At 49.4% G+C, this 24,839-nt stretch overlaps 1 protein-coding gene across 1 annotated transcript in view; it reads right to left on the bottom strand.

The window, feature by feature from the left end:
- TCERG1L (transcription elongation regulator 1 like) overlaps positions 1-24,839 on the bottom strand; it is a 230,202-nt gene that overhangs the window by 49,966 nt on the left and 155,397 nt on the right. Inside the window, exons 6-7 of the mRNA XM_017944455.3 lie at positions 21,541-21,629; positions 5,113-5,267 (exon numbers count right to left, since the gene is read on the bottom strand). Coding sequence (XP_017799944.3) covers positions 5,113-5,267; positions 21,541-21,629 — 244 coding nt within the window. The remainder of the gene's footprint in view (positions 1-5,112; positions 5,268-21,540; positions 21,630-24,839) is intronic.

The raw sequence follows: 24,839 nt of genomic DNA, 5'->3' as shown, positions 1-24,839 counted from the left end.
CTCCCTTCCCTTTCCTTCCTTTGCTCCTGGCCCCAGAGGTGGGTGGTGGCTTGGTGTCTTAGGTCCTGGGGAAACTACTCTGAAAAATGCTATTCTAGCATCTGTCCTTCTCCACCGAATCCACTGGTGCATCCAGGAGCCTGGCTCAGCCCCTGCCCTGCCCACCTGGCCTCCCGGCTGACGCCAAACACAGCAAGCTGAGGAGTGAGTGTGATCACAGCATCCTAGAGACTCCCCCAGCTCACTCCTTCCCTTGCACCGGCTGCCCTGCGAGCTCCACCCTCACACTCAACTTCCTGCACGGTCAACTCGGGATTCTGCAAGGAAGAGACACCTGTCGCAGCTCATCTGCTTCATCTTGGCATCATGTTACAGAGACTAAACAAAGTGGGCACTAAAATGGAGCTTAGCAAACAAGCCACCTGGTTCATTCATTGTGCAAAGAGGAGGCTCAGGGCCTGGAGGCCAGCAGAGGGTGCCGTGATATGAAGGCCAGGATTCCTCCCAGAGAGCCTGGAGCAGGTGGGTTCTAGGTGGGCAGAGCCTCCCGCATTCCCCAGATCCTCATGGACAGAACCACACTAGCTCACCACCCTCCAGGGCTCTGGCATTTGTGTTTTCAGCAGCCCTGGGTCCCCCCAAGTGCCCCAGCCACCTGGGGCCCTGGATGTCATAGATCCAGTGTGCGCTGTCTTCTCGGACAAACAACGCTGGGGAAAGTGACCCATTCACGAGTCACAGCTGTGTTTACTCACCGGACAATTTTACATCCTACTCGGTGAAATGAATGTCATTGTCAATTTACATTGGTCTTGAATATAAATGTCTAAAGTGTTTATAGAGCAATTAAGTCCAGTGAAGTTCATGTCATCTGCCTGCAGGCTAGGGAGGGACAGTGTTGAGTGCACAGCTGCTGTAGCTGCTGCCTGGTGAGCTGGCACAAAAAGTCACCTGTGTCCATCACAGGCTCATGGGGGCCTGGCCAGGCTGCCCTCAGGCCTGGCATCAGACTCGCCAGGGTGCAAATCCCCATTCCCCACTCAGTAGAGGTGTGACCCTGGGCAAGTTAACTAAGCTGCTTTTTGAAATTCCCTCTTCTGTAAAGCAGGCATGGGTCACAGATTAACGCCTCCCACCAATGCCCACATCTGAATCCTAGAAGGTGTGCATACCCTGGGCTGCCTGGAAAAGTCGATGGAGGTTGCTCAACAGCTCCCCTTGAGGTGGGAGACCATCCTGTATCATCCAGGTGGCCCCACAGACCACAGGGACCCTTCAGAGTGGAAGCGGGAGGCAGAAGGGCCAGAGCCAGAGAGAGAGGAGAGAGGCATGAAGATGGATGAGGGGCCAGGAGTCAAGGAAATCTCCCCCGAATCTCCTGGAAAGACACAGCCCTGCCGATGCCAGTGAAGCCTCTGCTTGATGTCTGCCTCCAGAACTGTAAGATCATCACCTTGTGTGACTTTTAGCCCCGTGGTGGTCATTTGTTACAGCAGCAAGGGGTCTCCAATGCTGATGGCATCTGCTGCGTGGGACTGAGGAGGGGAGTCAATGGAACCAAGTGTGGGGGTTGCACACACCCAGGGTCCCACCCGGTGGTCCCTCCCCTCCCCAAGGCAGTGAGAAGGCCCCTCTTCACTTCTTACCCCAGGGCTCCCGGTCCTCCTCCACCCCTGGGAGGCACTAACAGGAGACAGCCAGGCAGAAGGAGAGGCCGGGGTTTGGATTCCCTCTCCCTCCCCCACCTCTCCTCCCTCCACCCCAGACGAAGAACCCAAGGGCCCCAGCTCCAACACTTCCCACCAGGCTGCACCAAATGTCCCAGTAAAGTGACAGGTGGCCCCCGTGGCCAGGGCAGGCAGAGCAGGCCAAGGTGGCCGGGCTGCAGGTGCACAGCCAGATGGCAGGGGAGTTTCTGCCGTCTCTAGCAAGAGAGGGTTCGGCTGCTGCAGGCAAAGACAGTGAGAGAACCGTGCCTCTGATAGGCCTGTGAAATGTGGGTACAGGTGGGAAAGCAACAGCCAGCACCCTCCCAACTGAAGTGTCGGTAAGATCCCCGAGAATGGCATGGCATGGAACGGATGGGGGTGAGGGTGAAGCCTGGCACTTCTCATTTTCCTCCAGTTCTACTGGCATTTATTCTCAACTAACAGCACAGTTACTACAGCGATAAAAAATCTGGATGCTCTGCAAGGTAATTAAGTAATTCAAGAGACTTAAGCTCGAGATCCTTCAACGGTGCTCACCAGAATGAAATGACCTTTTCACTTATCGCCGGATAATGAACGTCTCCAGCCCTTCTGGTGATTAGCACCATCCGCCATCCCTGGCTGCCAGCACTGTGAATAATACAACTTCCGTCTCCACCCCCACTGGTTACCTGAACCACCTGCGGCTCACACACACCTGAGACACACTCTCACGCGCACCACAGACACCTGCTCCTGCGCACCACCTGCGGCTCACGCACACGGACACCGCGACTCCACCACACCGCGACTCTGCACCTTTTCCGGTTTGCGCCTGCCTGAACCTGCGGCTCACATGCACACACGCTCACACGCACACACAGACACACATGCTCACACGCTCACACACAGACACACCGGCTCACACACACACACACACCCAGCTCACACACACAGACACACACGCTCACACACCGCATACCTACACAGACCTGCGACTCCACACACACGCCCCTGAGACCTAAGAGCAGTTAAATGTGGCAGGCATTTTACAAAGTTCTTCTATTTCATTTGCCTCTTGAAAAGTAATGGGTGTCGACTGAAAGCGTAATTGTCCCATTTCAGACTTCAAATAGGTATGGATATATTCACATCGACAATGACTGATAGTTGAACAAAATGTGAAAAACAAAACTCTCCACCCAGAGCCATCTCCCCCAGAGCTTGTTTTCATCATCAGGGTTAAATATCGGACGAGCTGCGATGAACGTCGGCCAGGGAGAATGCCAGTCACTCCTGATGGCTGCAGGCCATCAACTCTGCTCCCTGATCACTAATTAACCCTCCAGAAACACCTCCTGTCCTAATTGTTTCGCTGCAAAGCTCTCTGAGTGCATTTTAGGGAATTAGAAGTTGTGCTCTTAAACATCAATTCTACCCTGGCAACCGGAAGTCGAGAATCGAAGTCATTTGCATATCCTTAAGATTCAGGTTAAAAAAAAAAAAAAGACTGGTTGAAGACAAATCTTTTCCTCTCTTTATATGAGGAGGGAAGTAAGATTAAAAATCGTTTTATAACTACATGTAATTTTGTAATCACATGTCTGTCTAAGTAGAGTACTTAGGTCTACCATAATAAAATGGGTATCAGACAAAACACCATAACATGCTAAATCTAAATTAATCAGGTATTTCTGGTTGTTAAACCTTAACTCTCTACTTTTCAGAGTGTAACATGAGATTCTTGTTAAAAGAAGGAAACGGAGCATGGAGCTCTGAGCCAGGTAATCCAGGCCCCTGTCGTCTACCCACAGTCCTGGCGAGCCCTGAGACAGCAGGTGGCCCAGTGGGGGCGTTTGCAGACGCCTCCCTACCTCTTTTCAGACCTGACCTGATTTGGTCCAAACAAAAGAAATGAGAGAGCAGCTATGCATTGCCTTTAATAAGTTCATTTCTTTCTCCTTACTACCAATTCTTTTGGGGAAGAAAGAAACAGCACCCAATTATCTACAAGAACACAAGCTAAAGAAAGGACTGAGGAATCTGCCAGCGTGATCTGCCTTTGCCAAGCAAATAAAATCATCATTAGGACAAACTGTGCCTCAGTGTTTCTCATGGGGCCTGAGGATGTCATGATTTCCCAAATCGTGCACCATCCTCTGGTCCATGAGTAGGAACCTTGAGAGGGTGCTTTCTGTAATGATTTTAAAGCACTCTTTCAGGACGTACAAGGCCCCCTTTTAATAATGAATGTGGCCTGATCAAAGGAGGAAACACAATCGCCAAATTCAATCTTCACTGTCCCTAAATACAGCAACATTTTACAGATTCAATTCCATATGCACCTTGGAGATTTTTCTTTTCCCAACATGCTGATTCAGTCTCTGGAGAATGCTGTTACTATTTTAAGTGGAGTAAACATTTTAAACGTGAGATGTTTCCATCTTAAAAGACTATCACCATGTCTCTTACTATGGTTAAAAATGCTGATAAAACTTTTATAATACTGTCTTCTAAAGCTTCAGTCAAATACCTCTGGATTTGACACGAAGTGTGGATTGCTGTCATCTAGTATTAGCCTTCAATAATGTGTAATTAAAAATGCCACTATGAACCCAATAGAATTCCACACAAAACTAAAACAAAGAGCCAAGCTCCCATTTCACCGGGCTGGCCTTGCAGCCAGGCGTCTCTGCCTCTCAAGTTGGCGGAGAGCTCCTGCTCTCAAACATCTCCAGTGGAGTCAAGACTGTTTGAATCCACATGCTGCGGGAGGAGGGCTTTCCCTGAGCAGCAGCTAATAAAATATGTATTAGATCTAATCGGAAAAGATCCTTTGTGAAAATGCTAAAAGTTCCTCTCTGTTTCTTGGCAAAACAAGATTTACAGGCATTGTCAGAAACAACTGCCTCTCCAAGCACCCCATTCCTCTACGGCTGAAGAGAATCTCTTCCCCCGTCCGTGACCAGGGTTTTATCGAATTGAGGCATCCATCCAAACACAACAGCAGATCGATGTGGTGCAAAGGTCTAAAGTGAATGTAAGGTGGAAGAAAATACACTCCCATCTGTGTACATCTGGTCTCTCAAGGGGCGTTCATAAGACATTTGGAACAAGAATAAAATGTTGGGTAACAGTGATGCTGGATGGAAGCTTTGAGGGGCTGATGGAATGAATGGCTCTCTCTGCATTAATCACCTTACGTGATGCAAAAAGACAGTCAGAGCCGACCGCTTGGAAGGATCAAGGTTTCTGCAGGAAGTGCCATAAAAACTTGATTACTAAACTCTGCAGTCGTGCACAGGATTCCTTAATAGTCAATTTTCAACATAACCAAGAAGAAACATGCTTTCACTTTACATTCATTAGAAGTAAGCAGCTTAAACACTTCAAAGGAGATGTAAATAACCCAGTGCTTAGTTACTTGCTGGTGCCTCCAGCTTGCGTTTGTGGGGCGGGTCCTCAATGATCCTGTTGAGGTCTCCGCGGTCCTTCAGGTCCATGGGCTTCTCCCAGACAGACAGGTGCATCGTTGGGTTGAAGAAGAAAACTCGGTCATCGCCCGTCCAGACCACACACCTGTTCGAGTGGAAAAACACATCTCAGTGGCTCTCAGAGACACTTAATTAGAAAGTCATTAGCATGAACTCTCACTGAAAAAGCCCCTCAGGACTGCAATCCACGCATTTGCAAAGCTTGTTTACGGACAGTATGAATGCTAAAGACAAAGCCTGCCTTTTTAGGGGGCCTTATGGATCTGATTCATTTGATTAACAGGTAGACATTCTTATCACCAGCCTTAGACCAGGAAGAACATCAACATTCAGAGAAACCAAGCAGCTCATGAAGGTCACATGCAGGCAGAGCTCTCTGCAGCCCACCAGCTGTCTCAGCCTCAGTGAAATTCCATTTCAGATGCAGAGCACTCTGGGGCACCTCTGGCCCCGGTTCTGGCAATGGAGTAATTTGGAGAGTGGCTCCCTACACTTCCCCAGTCGAGCTCTGCATGGCCGTCAAGCAATGCGCACGGCCACAGCTCATTACCCTCCCACAGCGGCAGAATTAAAAGGGCTGCTTTCATTAGCAACCACAGCCCCGGTGTCCTGCTCATTTGTGGATGAGCAAATAATGAAGATTTGTATTTTCATAGATGGAAATTGAAGATATCTAAAAGGAATCATGTGCCATTTTTAAACCCCTTATCTGTGAAAGGTTATCAGAAAAGATTAAAAAGAAAAAAAATGAAAGGAAGAAAAATAATGAGAGGGAAGGAAAGGAGAAAAGTCCCTCCCTAAGGAATGTGGGCTCTGGAGCCTGCAGCATGGAGGTACATGGAAGATTCTGCGCTCTGACACTCTGGCCCTGCACTGTCCCCAAGAGATAAAGGCCAGCAAGGCCGGCTTGGGCTCTGGGTTTATCCCCTAAGTGGTATCAGGGTGCTGTAGAGATTGAGGCCTGTGCTGGCACCAAGGTCTGGTCTAGGTGTGGACCCCCCGGGAGGTTCCCCTGGGGCAAGCTTCCTCCCCTCTCTGGGCCTCAGCTTCCTGCAGTGACCTCAGAAGGTCCCTCTGGCTCCACAAGCCTCCTGGGACTTTTCAAATGTGCGGGAATGAATGGGTGAGAACATCCACATACCCACCTCTAGCTATTGACTTCCCTCTGAGGGAGGCCCCCGACCTGTTGGGCACTGCCTGGGTCCCCAGTAGCCCACTCACGCCTCACTCCGGCCAGCCTTGCGCAGGTTCTGGAGGAGCTATGGATCCGTGTCAATAGAAGCCACTCTGTTGTGCGTGGAGAAAATTACTCCACACTTCACTCAGCCAGGCACGTTCCATGGGCCAGGCACAGGGCTCAGGGCCTGGGGCCCTGCATGTTGGCAACCCTGGGCAAACCAGGACCCTCCCTAGAAATGGCCCTGAGAAGATGTGCCGGGTCCACTACTCAGCCCAGCCACGTTCATGAGTGTGGGAGCCAAAATGATGGCCCCAAAGATGTCCATGTCCTGATCCCCAGAACAGGTGTGCATCACCTTACATGGCAAAAGGTCTGTGCAGATGGGATTAGGATCCTGAGGTGGGGGAATAGCCTGGGTCATTCAGGTGGCCCCAAGTGTAATCACAAGGGTCCTTCTAAGAGGAAGGCGGGAAGATCAGTGAGGAAGAGATAGGAAGATGGAGGCAGAGGTGTTTCACACAGACACACTCACAGAGACACACACAAACACACATACACACAAACAGACACACAGAGACACATGCACACATATACATATACACAGAGACACACACATACAGAGACACACACATCAACACACAGACATACAGAGACACACATGCACACATACACATACACACGCAGATATACACGCATAAACACACACAGACACATACACACACACACAGACACATGCACACATATATACACACAGGGATGCATATACACACAGACACACAGAGACACATGCACACATATACATACACACAGGGATGCACATACACACATATACACATGCACAGAGACACATGCACACATATACACACACACAGGAATGCACATACATACATATACACATGCACAGAGACACACATGCACACATACACATACACACATGCAGATATACACATAAACACACACAGACACATACACAGACACACAGAGACACATGCACACATATACACACACACAGGGACGCACATGCACACATACACACATGCACAGAGACACACACATGCAGACACACACACATCAACACACATAGACACACATGCACACATACACATACACACATGCAGATATACACGCATAAACACAGACACATACACACACAGACACACACAGACACATGCACACATATACACACACACAGGGATGCATATGCACACATATACACATGCACAGAGACACACACATGCAGACACACACAGACACATACACACACAGACACACAGAGACACACATGTACACGCAGACACACACAGAAAGACACACGTGCACACACACACGGAGAGAGAGAGAGATAAGGAGATGACTTGCCTTGAGGCTCAAGAAAGGAATCATGAGCTCAGGGTTGCAGGGGCCTCTGGAAGATGGAAAAGGCAGGAAATGGACCTCTCCAGAGGCTCCAGAAGGATCCAGCCCTGCCCACACCCTGACTTTAGCTCAGCGAGACCTATGTCAGACTTCTGACCCTCCCAACTGTAAGAGAATCAATGTGTGTCTCTGGAGCCCTGAGTCTGTGGGAGACAAAGCAATGGGCTTCCCCGTTGGGGCCACTCTGTCCTGAGTGCCAGCATCTGGGAGCCCTGACCCGAACCCCAAGTATTGTGCCTGGAGGCCTTGGCCACAGTCAGCCTGGTCATTCATGTGGGAGAATATGACTTGCCCTTCTGCCTGGCAAACTCTGCAGCTCCAACCCTGCCCTTGACCTACCAGGTGACCCTGAGAAGGTCGCCTCCCCTTGCTGGTGGCCTTACACCCTCAGCCCTTCAGGTGGGGAGTGGAATGGGAATTTGCTTTACCTGGATAGTCCACCCCACTAGGGAAATGGACCAAGATAGAGAGTATCGCACTCCCATGCCAGGCCCTGCCCTCAGGGAAGGCAGGCTCACGGGCCCATGGGGCGCTGCCCAGGCCCATGCTGGAGGCTGGAAGATGAGGCTGGCCAACTGCAGCAGACTCCATGCCCAGGTAGCTGGATCCCTTCCTGCTCTCAGATCAGGCAGACCCTTGCTCCAGGAAGCCCAGGTCAGGGATACCTGACCTCTGGGGCCTGCAGGGAGGCTGTGGGTATGCATTTATGGTGCAGAACCCGGCTAGCATAGGAAGTTTTTATTGAGTCTAAAGCTGAAGGTAATCACACGGTGCTGTAAATTATGCACAATTCAGCTACTGCATGAACTCTGCAGACAGTGTGGGCCAAAAGGGAACAAAAGCCCAGGGCAGGGACTGACTCTTTTCCTCCAGACGCAGACGTGGTGATGGCCTCCTCCCCAGGTGGACCTGTGAGTGAGTGGGCCACATGCAGAGCCTGTTATTAGCTCCCCGCGAGGCCTGGGCTCTTCAGGAACGGTTAGGACATGGATGGTTTTACTAGTGTGACACTGGGCTCTGTCTCCCAGCACCCCTCTTGCAAGGAATGCAGTTAGAGTCATTGATGGGACCCTATTGCCAGCAGGAATGTAGGGAGTGAGGAAACCCTGAGCCCACCTCCTCATGCTGTATGTCTCATGCCCAGTGTGTCAGGACCAGAGCAAGCCCAGCTCTGGCCCCACATGGGCTTCAGAAGCTTCCATGACTGGACAGTGGCTGGAAAGGCAGCTCCAAGCCTGAAGCTCCTGGCAGCAAGAGGGCCCATTTCTAACAGTATTGCTTGGAACGTTTTTTCATGATGTTTTGCTGCAACTGGCCTCAGTGGCAAATCCTAGAAGCATCCTTGAGTCTCTGTGTTCCTCTCTAGACACTTAAGACTTAAAACCTGTTGTGTAGACCCACGAAGGTCTCCTCAGGAGCCTGACCTCACCTGGAGAACACGGAACAACTCACTGTGACGTGGGTACAGCAGATAGACCTGTTGACCACCATGTTTCTGGCAGGAGGCCATCCTGCCCCCACGGTTCTATGCACACCAGTGATCTGGGCATAGCACCCCAGGCTCCAACAGCCTCACCCAGAGCTGGGGGGATCTGTGTGCTCCTCTAGAGTCACTGAAGTGTGGGGATGCTCAGCCAAGGGCCAGATGCTCACTGAGGCATCTCCAGTTCACTAAGAGCTGCTAGGTGCAGTGTCAGGCATTCCTACTGCACTCCACAAGCAACAGGGCCATGGGAGAATTATCCGGAAGCCAGAGGTGTCGGGACACAGGCTCAGACTGGCTGAGTGGCCTCATCCAATCCCAACCCTCCCACTGGCTTGGGGAGCTTTCCTAACCTGGAAACTCACCAGCTTTCCTGAACACCCGGGGTGAGCCCTGAGCCAGGTGAGGGCCAGAGGACAGGGGGAAGAAGAAGCTGAAAGAGGTGAGAGGATGACCCATTGCATGGCAGAGACCAGCAAGAGCTCTGTTCTGCCCACTGCAGAGTTTAAGAGAAACAGGACTTCAACTTTGGGCCCTGATAGCACATGTGGATCTCCTGTTACCCTGCACTAGGCTGAGGGCAGGTCAATGGCTGTATGAGTCCATTCTAACATTGCTATAAGGATATACCTGAGACGGGGTAATTTATAAAGAAAAGAGGTTTAATTGATTCATAGTTCCTCATGGCTGGGGAGGCCTCAGGAAACTTACAATCATGGCGGAAGGCACCTCTTCACAGGGCAGCAGGAGAGAGAATGAGTGCCAGCAGGGGAAGTTCCAGACACTTATAAAACCATCAGATCTCATGAGAACTCACTCACTATCACAAGAACATCATGGGGGAAACCACTTCCATGATTCAATTACCTCCACCTGGTCCCACACTTGACACGTGGGGATTATGAGGATTATGATGAGGTGAGATTTGGGTGGGGACACAGAGCCAAACCATATCATTCTACCACTGGTCTCTCCCAAATCTCATGTCCCTTTCACATTTCAAAACCAATCATGCCTTTCCAACAGTCCCCCAAAGTCTTAATTAATTCTAGCATTAACCCAAAAGTCCAACTCCAAAGTCTCATCTGAGACAAAGCATGTCCCTTCCACCTATGAGACTGTAAAATCAAAAGCAAGTTAGTTACTTCCAAGATACAAATGGGGGTACAGGCATTGGATAAATTCTCCCATACTAAATGGGAGACATTGGCTAAAACAAAGAGGCTATAGGCCCCACACAAGTCCAAAATCCAATAGGGCAGTCATTAAGCCTTAAGTTCCAAAATGATATAATTTGACACCACATCTCACATCCAAGTCATGCTGATGCAAGAGACATGCTCCCACAGCCTTGGGTAGGTCTTCCCCTATGGCTTTGCAGGGTACAGCCCCCTTCCTGGTTGTTTTCACGATCTGGTGTTGAGTGATTGTGGCTTTTCCAGGTGCATGGTGCAAGCTGTAGGTGAATCTACCATTCTTGGTTCTGGAGGACAGTGGTCCTCTTCTCACAGCTCCACTAGGCAGTACCCCAGTAGGGACTCTGTGTGGGGGCTATGACCCCACATTTCCCTTCTTCACTGCCCTAACAGAGGTTCTCCATGAGGGCTCTGCACCTGTAGCAAATTTCTGCCTGGACATCCAGGCATTTCCATACTTCTTCTGAAATCTAGGTGGAGGTTCCCAAACCTCAATTCTCGACTTCTGTGTACCCACAGCCTCAACACGTGAAAGCCACCAAGGCTTGGGGCTTGCACCTTCAGAAGCAATGGCCTCAGATGTACCTTTGCCCCTTTTAGCCATGGCTGATGCTGAAGCAGCTAGGAAGCATGGCACCTTGTTCCAAGGCTGCACAGAGCAGGTGGACCCTCCTAGCGCCCTCCAGGCCTGGAATGGCAGGAGTTGCCATGAAGGTCTCTGGCATACCCTGGAGACGGTCTTCCCATTGTCTTGGTGATTAACATTTGGTTCCTTGTTATTTATGCAAATTTCTGCAGCTGGCTTGAATTTCTCCCCAGAAAATAGGTTTTTCTTTTCTATCGCATGGTCAGGCTGCAAATTTTCCAAACTGTTATGCTCTTCCTCCTCTTGACTGCTTTGCCACTTAGAAATTTCTTCCACCAGATACCCTAAATCATCTCTCTCAAGTTCAAAGTTCCACAGATCTCTAGGGCAGGGGCAAAGAGCTGCCAGTCTCTGCTAAAGCATAGAAAGAGTGACCTCTACTCCAGTTCCCAACAAGTTCCTCATCTCCATCTGTGACCACCTCAGCCTGGACTTCATTGTCTATATCACTATCGATGTTTTGGTCAAAGCCCTTCAACAAGTCTCTAGGAAATTCCAAACTTTCCCACATCGTCCAGTCTTCTGAGTCCTCCAAGTCGCTAGGAAGTTTCAAACTTTACCACATTTTGCTGTCTTCTTCTGGGCCCTCCAAACTGTTCCAGCCTCTTCTGTTACCCATTTCCAAAGTTGCTTCCACATTTTCAGGTATCCTTATAGCAGCACCCCATTCCTGGTAAGAATTTACTGTATTAGTCCATTCTCACAATGCTATAAGGAAATACCTGAGACTGGGTAATTTATAATGAAAAGAGGTTTGATTGATTCATGGTTCCACATGGCTGGGGAGGCCTCAGGAAACTTACAATCATGGCAGAAGGCACCTCTTCACAGGGTGGCAGGAGAGAGAATGAATGCCAGCAAAGGAAATGTCAGTTGCCTATAAAACCATCAGATCTCATGAGAACTCACTCGCTATCATGAGAACAGCATGGGGGAAACTGCCCCCATGATTCAATTACCTCCACCTGTCCCTGCCCTTGATACATGGGGATTACGGGGATTACAATTCGAGGTGAGATTTGGGAGGGGACAGAGAGCCAAACCATATCAGTGGGTATGGGCGGGTGAATTCATTAAGGGGTCCTGGGCAGGCGTCAGTGTTAGTGGGCCTGGGAAGAGGTGCAGCAGAGTTGAGAGTCCCACTGAAGTCTCCCAGACACTAGGCTGAGTGGTGTATGAGGCTGCTAGGCATATGGCCTCTTCTAGCAGAGGGAGGAAAGGGCAGGGCTGCCTGGCTTAGATCCATCTCCAGTCAGGGCAGCAGGACCCACCTGAATTTCCCCGGATGTCCTACTTTCCACAGAAAACCAAAGCACATTCACCAAAGGCCAGGGCAGTGTGAGGAAGCTGGATTCCCTTGCTCCTCTGCTGGGCCACTCACCCGAAGCCCCATGTGCTCATTCCCTAGAGAATCAAATGCACTGAGACCCTAGAAACCTGTGTTCCAGAGTCCTGGTGGAATGCTCCAGGCGGCCCTATCCACTGGGCCTCATCATTGTCTCATCGACTTTCTGAGGGATTTTCCCAGCTGGCCTCCAGCTTTGCTGTTAACTTAAGAAAGAGCTTTACATTTGGGGACTTATATTTATTCAGCCAAATTTTCCCCAGATCCTAGGCCAGCGTTTGTTGTAAGTGCAGTGCCTAGGGATGCACTGACTCTAGGTCCCTGGTTCTCAGATGCAGAGATGCCCAAGGTGCATCCCCATGCTGGGAGCAGCCAGCACAGCACCCTGGAATGCCCCAAAGTGTGAGGAAACAGCTCCCAATTCCCAGCAAGGAGTGGAGCTAATTAGGACTTGGTAAGAGATTACACTCAGGAGGAGGCCGAGCGATGGCAACTAACACGCCACCCATTTATATCCAGGCCACAAAGAGCCCAGCTCCTGAGCCCTGGGGAAATGCATGGAGTTGAACCAGAGCGGGTAGCTGGTAAATAAACGCAGTTCCCCCGGAGAAATCCACCCATCCACTCGTTACGGTTGGCTTCCACTAGACAGAGCCAGCTGTAACACGCGGAATTGATTTTATGTACCATTTTATGCCCATTCTAAGTAATATGCATGTGTTCCCCTCCTTTAATCACACTTTATAATTTCTGGATACCTGCCATATTCCCTTTTCTCTCTAACTGTCCCCATATCCCAGAGGATATAGTTAGTGCATCAGAGTTATTTAAGTCTGGTTCAGTACATCCACACCAAGCAGCCGCAATATCTGAAGACCTGGGTTTCACTGAACAAACACTGAGGTTGTTGCTTTGTCATATGAAAGGATTCCCACACTCATCCTGCAAATAGCAGGACCCCAAGCTTCAAAATCAGCTGGCTGGTGGGGAGGGAATGCATCCCTCCCAGTCCCCCACTCCACAGAGGCTCTCCCGGGATCCCTGTCTCCATCCATCTTTCATCCCTGAGTGCCCTGTTCCAAGAGCATCCTGGGGGGTGGACAGAGCCACACACGGGGCTGAGCTCTCGGAATGAAAGGGCTGCGCCCAGTGCCCTTTGCCATCTTCTCTCCCTCTCCTAGTCCCTCCCCACCTTTTCTGGGGTTTTGTATCTGGGAAGGGCCTGACCTGGGCAGGACTGAGTGGCCCAGGCCCATCCACCTGGCAGCTGCATGAGGAACTAGGGCTTATAAGGACTTCAGGAGGAGTGTGTGGAGACCTCCCTCCCGCCTTTCTTCCCGCCTGAGTAGGTTCTCCAGCCCAGCCGTGTCTGGTCGTGGTTCCCACCACCACCAACCCTTAATTTGAGAAGAAGTTACAGATATGCAAGACAAGGACATGAACATGCACAGACATGCTGTTCTGGGGCAGCGGGGGCAGCCTGGGCCGGGCACCTGCCAAGTGACTGTGTGTCCTCTCCGCTTCAGGCCGTGGGTCGTCTCGCTATCCTTTCTCGAAAGTTGATCTGGCTTGTGACGTTCTAGACAGAAGGTGCTCCAGGCGCTGGTGCCTGCTGCACGGTGAGTCCAGGAGCCTGGGGACACGACCTCAGCCTCCCAAGAGCACAGGCTTCCCTACTTCCTCCTTTGAGGTAAAAAGACACCAGGAAATAGCGCCAGGGAGGGGCTGGAAGTGAGACGGCGGACAAGCTGGGTGAGGACGTCCCTGCCCTGCACCAACAACGGAGGCTTCTTGGCTGAAAACAAAATTCCCCTTGCCCTGGGCTTAGGCGTCTGTGCTCCTAAAGGCATCACTGTTAACTTCTTGGCATAACTCTTAAAAGATTTTACCAATCCATCTTTAGTTATTTCACATAAACGGATTTTGTCATTGTTAAATAATGAGCCACAGGGAAAGACCATTATTCCATAGTCATGTTGAGCCGAGGCCACTCGGGGCCCTGCCAGCTCTGTCCAGCCTTGCAGCGCAGACGCAAGCCCCTGGAGTCTTGCCGGGAGGGCAGCCTCTGGCCCAGACAGCCTCTGAGAACACAGATTTCCGCCGAGAGCTGGGCTCTACCCGGGCTGGGGGCTGCCAAGAGAGCCGGTCTTTATGGAGTTGGAAAGGGGTGTCACCCTGCTCTTGCACCCAGCAGAGTCCCAGCTTTCTTTAAACCCAGGGACTCATCCGATTTCTGATCTCCCCACCAGTCGCCAGTCGAAGATGGATAGAACTGCTACCTGCCCCATAGAGGCAGGGGGCTGACAGCACGTCCAGGAGTCGGTGGCTGCCTGGGGATGAAAGCAAGGTAGCCTGAAGACCAGGGAAAATCAGCCCAGAGGGAACTGGAGGTGGCACTGCCCATGGCCCACCCCCCACTCCATGAGCTGCTCCCTCCAGACCTCTCAAATGTGAGCTAAATGGCAGCTTCCCCGCCAACTCCTCCTCCCCCACTAAACCACACTGACATTTACTTCAACATTAGAGTCCCTTCCTTGACAAGTGACACCTCCTGTCCCTTCTCTGACATAATAAAAACTCAATTATGCAAAAGGACCGAAGTGACATTTGGTTTTTCTTAAGTACTACTCAGTCAAGGAAGACAGACGCGATGTCCCTCAGCCTAGCGAGTGCAACCGCAAGTCAGGGGACGGTGCACCGGAGAAACTGACTCAGTCTGATGTGACCGAGCCCCGCATCTCTCTTAATCACCATAATTTCTAATCACCTTTTTCTTCTTGAACATCATCCAAATGTATGATGTCTTGGGAAACTTTTCCTTTCTTTTCAGAAAAGTTCTACCAACTTCATCTCAGAACATGATTTTGATACTAGTTTTTCAAAAGTCAAACATGCTCAATACCTGTATTTAGAAAATCCAGAGAAACAATTTTTAAATATCATGCCCAATAAATAATTATGAACTAATACAAAAAGATGTTACCCACAGGTACTGAAATATAAAATGAAGTCAGAATTAAGGACAAGTCATTAGTGTAAAATCAGGAGAACCAAAGCATATCCCTGGGATTTGAAAATACAAAACAGCCCTTTGAAAGATGCTCACACCTACAACAGTTCACAAATCACATTTCTAGGATGGTGTCTGCCCGCAGCTCTTACCTCTCCAAGGCAGAAATGCAGAATCAGCCGCTGGCTTTTGGACTGGACACATTTACTAACATCAGAGGAATGCACCATACTCACTTTGGTAATGTGCCCTGTACTTCTTACCTTTCAATGACTTTTGCCTCTTAGGATAAAATGTGAATCAGCTTTGCTAGAAAGTGGCGCCTTCTGACACTGTCAGCTTCCTAAAGTGCACTTTCATATCTTTCCAAGCCATCTTAGAAAGAACTTTGATCTGTGCTATTAACAGACCATGACATAAGACCTGCAGTGTAGCAATCTGCATTTTTTAGGAAATAATATAATGTTAAAACCAATATTTAATATATAGTTTTTAATTTTTACAAAAAATAGCTAACTACTTGTAAATCTATAGTCTTTTAAATAATTTTAAGATGCTGATTAATCATAGTTTTTGACATTTATTGTCATTTAACCCAAAAGCTATGGATTTTACACTTTGTCGAGCAATTACTATTGAAATTTTCTCATGTCATCAACTCTCTAAAAACCTTTTTATTGCCAGTAAGTGGGAGTGGTTTAATTCCCTCAAAATTACTATTTGTGTCTAAAGCCAAATCGCAAAAAAAGAAGATATAGAAATTCCTAAGGAGACTAATATAATGCTATTCTACTGTTAACATGCCTGAACGTTTAAAGAAGATTTGAAAAAAAAGTAATTCAAATTCCATTGCAACTATTACCATGACACCTTCTCTAGAGGAGGATCGGATTTCACCTTGTATGAAAGTAAATGCATGGTCTTCATTTCCTTTATCCTCCTTAAAATACCATGCCAGGGACATGGTATCCTTGAAACTACCCAGCAGGAGAATGCGGAATAGGTTTTCAGATAGCAGAGTTGGCTACAGAAGTTACTATGAACTTCGACACCAATTTTAATGGTTAAACTGGCCCAGGCCGTTAGACAAGAGTGGGTAGATGGCCCTTCATTTTTATTCCGGTCAGGGTGTTAATCTTCCATTTCTCAAGTGCTTAGCATTACATTAATGCCTTCAAGGAGGCCCTGCGTCTGGCCACCTCTCGGCAGTGGGAACAGCAGAGAGACTCCCACATAGTTAAGAATAGCTAAGGATGCCGCCCGTCTACTGCTGGCATTCCATATGGATTCACTGAGCTCTAGCAGGGGGCACCAGCTCCTGCAGGGAACTGGAGAAACATCACCCTCTGCTGTCATCACTTTTAAACCAGTTTCTACCACCTCACTGCTTTCTAAGATGCTTTCCCCAGAGCAGACGCAAATCAGAAAAATGCTGGAGGAGTTTCACCTTTGAAAGTGAGTTTCTTCCCTGTAACTGCACACAGGAGATGGAGGGTCTTATTCACTCTGCTGTCTTCTCAAACACTCCATTTCTCAGCCCCAGCTTTATTCAAAATGTATTTAATAACTACATGAAAAAGTTAACCAAGAGTAAGACTAATTTGATTTTTGTTGCAGATGTGTTGAGTGGATTCCAAAACTCCTTACCTCCTTATCATCCCAATTCCAGCTGCCCCCAGATGGCTCTGTGATATGCAAGAGGAACTCTTTCGGAGAATACTTTAGCCCAGTCTGCTTGGCTGGTCCACCTATGTGGAATCTTCTAGTAGCCAGGTTTCCTTAGGAGAAGGTTGAGGTCTACACTTACGTAGACAGCGGAGCTAATTCTGGGATCTGGCCTGAGCTGGCAGCCTGGACCACCACCCCTGCCTGGCTGAGGGTGGCCTGGTCTCTGACTGCCAAGCGGACCATTGCAAAGAGGAAGCACGGTCACGGGACAGACAGAAGGAGACTCCCTGAGACACGGGCAGCAAGCTCTGGGCTTGGCCATGAGAGGGAGGAGAGTCATCTGGAGCCATTAGAACTTCCTCCGCTGCCATGCCTGCTAACCCCGCCACCAGTTCAACTGACAGTGCCGGTGGGGTCCCCCAGGTGACCGTGAACTGGCCTTCTAAGACCTGACCCCTGCCCACCATCCTTCCCACCTACTTCCACTGCAGCCCCGAACCCCAAGCACAAGACCTTTTCCTGCTTTACACTCGGCCAAGATGACCTTCTGTGGGGCAGGCAGGTTCTCACTCGCGGTTCGGGGCCTCAGCAAGAAAAGGGGCATGCGTCCTGGGGAGAGGGCTCCTTTCTGTCAGCTCAGGGCAAACAGGCAAACCACACTGTGCCTGGCCAGCCATGTGCCAGAGCCTTACAGAGCACTGTAGGCTTGACCTCTCAGTCTAAGCGTTCCATAGCTGAGATGAAGACCAAGGAGCTCATCTATGTGGCAGGGATGGGCTGTTGTGCTTCTGGCAGAAGCTGTCACTGGGGCCCCTCCCCAATGCCTCCTTAGTCCTGGGGGCTCTGCCAAGCTCCTGCTGAGACCCCCTGTGGTCTTCTTAGAAAGTTCAAGGCGGCCACAGTGTCTGAGACATTCTCTGTCTGGGCGAAGACACCCTTTCTAAGCATGGGTTGTTTCAAATGGGTGAGGGAAAATGAGACAGATGACAGAGCCCCACTCCTGTCCCTGGAGCTCCCAGTGTGTCTCCGTGAGACCCTGGCTGACTCAGGGGAAAGGCTGACTGCTAGCAAATCTCTATAAGCAAGACAGCAGCAGATAAATCAGCTGATCAAGTGAAATAGGCATAGACCCACCGCCCAACCCCACCCCACAGTGGAGAGAGCTTTTCCTAGATGCAGGTTGCAGTGTGAAGAGAGAGTGCTGTTCCCAGGCCTGTGTGCATCATGCTGACATGAGTGAGGATGTCACATCACGAGGCACACAAAGCCCTCCTTGACAGAGCACACGGCCACGGGAGAAGTTGAGATCTGGAGTGACCCCCTCACTCTGCAATGTCGAGGGTGCCTCTGCTTTTAAGGATACGTGCGAACCACCCTCTGAGGTCTGGTGGTGGTCTGCCAATACATCCTTATTCCAACAGCTGCTCAAACAAGCCTAGGCTCTCTCTCCATTCAGGTGGGGCTGAGGTTAGACTAAACATGAAACGAGACATACAGTGAAGCATCAGCCACCTCTCCATCCCTCTATGATACTGCACAGGTCCCAGCAGGCAAAGCCTAGATCTGATTCAAGCAGTATGCTCCCAGCGTGAAGCTTCTCCGTCCACTTGCAGGTGTTCGCTCCTCTTGTAACACAGGAGGCGCCCCTGGGGCTCCTTGGAAATTTCCCTCTTGCCCTCATGCTTGCCAGTTAAAGATGACATGGCCAGGAACCCACACTGCACCTCCGCCGTAGTGGCACCAGTCACTGTGCAGACCAGGAAGGCCTGTAGGTCCCGTGGGACCTTGGCCGTCCTTCCTCTGTGATCCCAGGCCCAAGTCCTCACCCACCTTTCCTCAAGCCCGTGGCCCTACACCCCACCACTTTCTCTGACCACGGCCGCCCTTACCTCCCATCCCCAGCACCCCCCATTCATTCCCTCATCTGCAAGTACCCCGGGCTTAGCTGCTCCACGCTCAGAAACCCACAAGGACCCGCTGAGTCCTCGCCCTGCGTGGGGTCTGCCCTCCCATGTGGACCAAGCTCCCTCGTTCTGCTCCTGTGCCGAACCTCTACTGTCGCAGGGATAGTGTGCTTTCAGGTGTGATCACGCAGCAACCAACAGACTCCCTCACCCATCCACGATTCATTGGCAAAGACCCACGACTGGGAGGGGAGTGCAGCAGCCAGGGAACTGTTCTGATTTGCTGGATCCCACGAAGCCTTGCTCATGGTAACACAATATTGCTAGAGAAGAAAGCCACAGCTTTCACAGTGAGAAGGCTCTAGTGCTCAAGGTCAAGTCTTCCGGATCCCTGCAACCCCCCAGGGGAGCCTGGCGGAAGCTGTGTGAGGATTCCACAGGGTCTCAGGGAATGTTTCCCAATCCCGCAGTGTGATGTGCAGCAGTTTGCCTGCCTTGGAGACATCGGAGAGTTTGCTTGTAGAAGCTCTCAAACAGTTTGTGGCATCGTCAAATGGACGTGCAGTCATGTGCCGCACAGTGACATTTCTTTCAGCCACAAACTGACAACACATACCATGGCGGTCCCGTCCAATTATAATACCGAATTTTACCATACCCTCTCTACATTGGGATGTGTTTAGACACACACATCTCCACCACTGTGTCACAACTGCCTCCGTGCAGTCAGCACCACACGGTCTGCAGCCTGGGAGCCACGGACTACGCCATGCAGCCTGGGCTTGCGGGAGTCCATGCCACCAGGCCCGTGTGAGAGTACCCTGTGATGTGCACAAAAGGATGTCAGATGCCACTGCCCGAGGATGCGTTTCCAGAACATACCCCTGTCGTTAAGCAGCACAGGGATGTATATGGTCTTTGTTCCAGATGATTCCTGACACAGAGCTTCCCAAACTCTTAGAATTTCCTGAGCAAGGACAAGTCCCTGACCATGCCTGAGGCTGCACAAAGGAAATGATTTCAGGACGCCTGAGTAGCTTCAGGGAGGGTGCTGGTCTCCAGAGACACCAACCGCGTGACCAAAGGGTTGCCACTTTCGGCCCTGCCCAACCCTCTGAGTCCTCTCACTTGGCCGATGATTTCATCAGTCATGCCTATGTAGTTACATCTCTGCTAAAATTCTAAAACAATGAGGTTCCGAGCGCTTCCAGGCTGGTGAACGCTGCGGCACTGGGAGGGTGGCTCGGGGGAGGCCCAGAAGCTCAGTCAGGTCCATACCTTACCCTGAGCACTGCTTCCACTGGCTGCTCCTGAATGGTATCCTTGATAAGACAAATGTAATGCCAACTAAAGTGCTTCCTGAGTTCTGCGAGTTGTTCTAGCAAATCACCACTGAAGTGGAGAGGAAGTCATGGGAACCCCAAATCTGTGGTCAGCTGGGCAGATGTATGGGCAGCTGGGGGACCCCATTTGCAGCCAATGTCTAAAGCAGGGCAGCCTGAGGGACTGAGCCCCAGCCTGTGGGGTTTGACACTAACTCCCACTAATTAGCATCAGAATTGACTTAAATTGTAAGGGTTGGAGAATGGGTGGTTGGAAAACAGCACAATATTAGTACAAGGAGGCCTTATCCCGAGGCACTCCCAGGGTGCAGAGGAGCTTTAGCTACAAATGGAAGGCTGGAGGTGCTGGGTGCCTGCCACCGACACTGACCATGGCATACAAGGCAGGGGTGCCAGTTTGTCCAGATTGGAACCAAGTTCACCCTAAAAATCAGAGGGTCAGGGGACAGCACAGCAGGCCCGGTCATCAGGGACATGCTCACTCACTATGCAAGGCTGGTAGGGGCCCTGCGCTCCTTAGCTGGCTGCTTTCTGTACCTGGCTGGCACATTGAGCTGACACAAGTGGTTGCTATTTCTGTTCTTTAAATTAGCTGTTCCTCCCAGCTGTATACTGCACTCTCATCTTCAGGCTTTAAACTTAATTTTTACTGTAATAACCTTTTATTCTGCTTCCAAATGACTCCATTATAAAAGGGCATTTTAAAAAACCAAAGACTGTGGCTCCCTCGTGGAGGGTGTCTGGAGCGTGGCATACTCCGAGAGCAGGCAGCCACGCAGGGCGACAGACAGAACAGCCACGTCTTTAATTAACAGCCATTCGGTTACGATTCTTCTTGGAGTGGAGGGAAAACAGATCTTTTGAAGTGTAAGGCATGCTACACTTTCTTCAGCCACTGCCTTTCGCTGATAGACATGCAACAGCATTATCATTTTAATACATATGCACAAATAGATCAGAGCAGGATAGTTCACCACTTAAACGCTATGTTTTTCTTTCTGCAGAATGTGACCACAGTGCAGAATTATACCTGCCAGGAGCTGCAAGTTCATTTTTTTAAGGCACAGGATGCCTGAGAAACATGCAGTGTCTCTTTGGTGACATCGGACAAATGCCAGGACCAGACAACGCCATTGCTAGTGGCTCTTGGGCTTTGGGGTGTCTTACCAGGGGGATCCGGGCACTGGGGTGGAGGCCACTGGCCTGTTGCCTCTGGCTGTGCTGTCCTCTCCTCCCCCCAGCATCGGCGGAGGTTCCTTTCAACAGAAAGAGACAGGAGAGTGACTTTTAATTTTAAACACTCATCTTCAATTATAAGCAAGGAAGGGAGGAATAAACAAATCTCCTGCAGGCAGGCTGCTTATAGTAGCCCCGAGATAATGACCTCAGCACAGCAGTGCCTGGGCTGGGAGGTTCTGCCGGGGACACGGAATCAATGCAGAGCAGACTGGGTAGAATCACCCGGACAAAGGCACCCCTCATTGTCCCAAGCTGTCTAAGCTGCCTGCTTTTCCAGAAGCAGAGATGGTCAGAGGCACCCAAGAGAGGGCATCTGAAGTCTGATGTCTTTGGGACAGAAAATCTCACTGGCTTCCTCCCCAGAAATGAGCTGACCCGGCAGTGGGAGTCACTGTGCCATGAAAACAACAGCATTTAGTGGCAGAGAGAGCCTCAAAGCTGGGGCTGCCACATCCTGGTCCCGTTAAGGCAGGAGGAAGCAACAAACCGATATTCCTCAATAACGACTGTGCCACACAGAGTGCGGTTCCTTCCCAGGCTCCCGCCTTTCCTGACCATCCAGCTGGGGGCGGGGCTCGTGGGGGCTGTTTTGCATCCTGGGAACGATTCTGATTCTGATGCTTGGTTCGTCCACGTTTCCATTAAGAAATAAGAAAGTTTGAAATGCCGGGCGCGGTGGCTCACGCCTGCAATCCCAGCACTTTGGGAGGCCGAGGCGGGCGGATCACGAGGTCAAGAGATCCAGATCATCCTGACCAACATGGTGAAACCCCGTCTTTACTAAAAATACAAAAATTAGCTGGGTGTGGTGTGCGCACCTGTAGTCCCAGGTACTCGGAAGACTGAGGCAGGAGAATCGCTTGAACCTGGGAGGCGGAGCTTGCAGTGAGCCGAGATCGCGCCACTGCACTCCAGCCTGGGTGACACAACGAGACTCCGTCTCAAAAAAGAAAGAAGAAAAAAAGAAAATTTATCACCTAGAATAAAATGAAGATTTATGCCCTAAAATTAAAAAGAGAGAAAAATAAGCTATGGTTGGGACACTTGATCAGTATTCACTAGGAATAAAATTTGGAGAAAAATAAAAGTTGCTTGAGATTTAGAAATATGGTCCATCATAACTCTAACATAAACAGAGGCCCACAATTCAGATGAATTCCTTTAGCCATATTGATGTATGACAGACAGCAGATCTTACTGGGCAGAAAGAACCAAATTCTTGCCGGTAGAACCATATATCACAAAGAGAAATAAAAAAAACAATAAGGAGGTATCAGCACAATCTTCGAAGGCTGTGAGAAAGAAATGAATTCACATGAAGTATAATAAATTCTCGTGTGAGAAATTTTTTCTTTTTTCCTCTTCCAGCTGTTTCCATGGTTTTAATCTCAAACTTAGAATGCTCTGATAGATTATGTCCTCTCTCTGGGAAAATTAGGTGGGATTAAAAGATACCAACGCCTTATTCAAAGCAGCAACCTGGTTCTGAGGTGAGAATGTCAGGTGCGATTAGAATACTCGATTCATTAAAAAAATGGCAAATCATCCTAAAAGTTTAGAATCTCTGTTTCTACCATTGTTGATGTTGGTACTTTATGAGGTAGTGGAGGTGGGAAGATGATTAACCATTCGACCAACCAAAACTAAATGAAGTCAATGCTCCAAAGTCCTCCTGGGGAGCCCCCAGGGCAACCTCAGCCATGCGCAGGAGGCTGGGGATGCTGTGGCAAAGCCCAGCACATGTGGGTCCCTGAGGGCTGCGCTGGGCCAGGGCCCATCTGCACTATGTCAGCTGCTTTCAAACAGAGTGCTTAGGAAGGAAAGTGCTAAATTACGGAGGGACAGAAACATAAGATTAGAACAAAAATTAAAAGAATCTCGAGGGTCTATAAGAGACAATGGTGAGATAAAGCCCAAACGAGTAAGTCTGTCTAATGTGACAGTTTGGTAGAACCATGGAAAACAGAGTGAAGTTGTGTCTTGGTGACCGAGTTATCCAGAGTGAGTGGCCCATGTTGAGAGATGCCAGCCCAGAAGGGAGGACAAGAAACACAGAGATTAAAGCGCTCAGCCAGAAGCATCTTGCACAGTCTCCAGCGTGAGGGTGAACCTGGGAAGGGGATCTTCTCGAACATCACGCAAGGGATTACCAGGAAGAAAGGAGTGGTCTGTTTCATGTACGTTCATCCTGGCATTTTGGTATTTTACACATGATTTGTAATGTATATTATAACATTATCCTTAAGTTTGTAAGTTTACGAATAAAATTTTTATAGATTTTCTAGTAGCAGGAAATACCTTTGTTTCTTGTGAGAAAATAAGGTCAGGATAACTAATTGGCATAACGGAGCATTCAGAAACACTTGTCTCAAAAAATATATATTAAGACTAGAGCTTATATTACCAATCCAATTAGAAAAACTAGGGGGGACTTCATTATGAAGTTAATTGAACAGTAGAAACTCACCAAGAAGTCTGTGAGTGGTGGATTACCTCAGCTAATTATTCAAGCAAATAGAGTAGGATGTAATTTGTGATGGGGACTAACGTTTAAATTTGGCAAGGCTGGGGTTTCTACTGCTAATTACCGAGGTCTTCTCCATGAGATGCATGCTGGTTATGATTTCCTGTTGGCGATAAAAACGGCTAATCATGGTATAAAACTCTTGTTCCACGCTGAAGTCATAAAAGTGAATTAGATTCAAAGAACCGCGTGATGGAGAAAGGAGTTATTTAAGGCACTAGAAAGGCTATCTGTGTAATTAACATGTAATTCTGGCCTGGATGTTAATCTGGAAAAATCGGAAAAATCATACCTCGGAGGGCAAAAGTTTAATTTGCACTAACATGTGTGATCAATTTTCACCACTGAACACCCGCACCGATGATTGAGGAGGAGACGTGAACAACAGGGCGACTACATCCTGGAAGAACTCAGAGGAGACACGGAAGCAAAACCAGGGAGAACAGAAAGCTCGCAGCGTGACTTCAGGCAGAGAAATACCTTAGAAAGGTGAAGTAAGAGAGAACGTTGACAAGTAACTGAGTCCCACCAGCATCTTCAGTGTATTTGACAGATGAGAGCAAATTAAGTGTGATTTGTGATTTTGAAATGCAGTAATAAAAGTGGCTCCGTTGGGTTATTGAGAGGAAGGACTGTACTATTAAAAACATGAAATGCTTCAAATGCACTGTCCTGGTCAGTCTTTAAAATGCCATTTGGCAAA

This window comes from Papio anubis, chromosome 11 (assembly GCF_008728515.1).
Source record: "Papio anubis isolate 15944 chromosome 11, Panubis1.0, whole genome shotgun sequence".
NCBI lineage: Eukaryota > Metazoa > Chordata > Mammalia > Primates > Cercopithecidae > Papio > Papio anubis.
The sequence above is the reverse complement of the archived record's forward strand: the minus strand, read 5'-3'. Positions and strand labels throughout refer to the sequence as shown.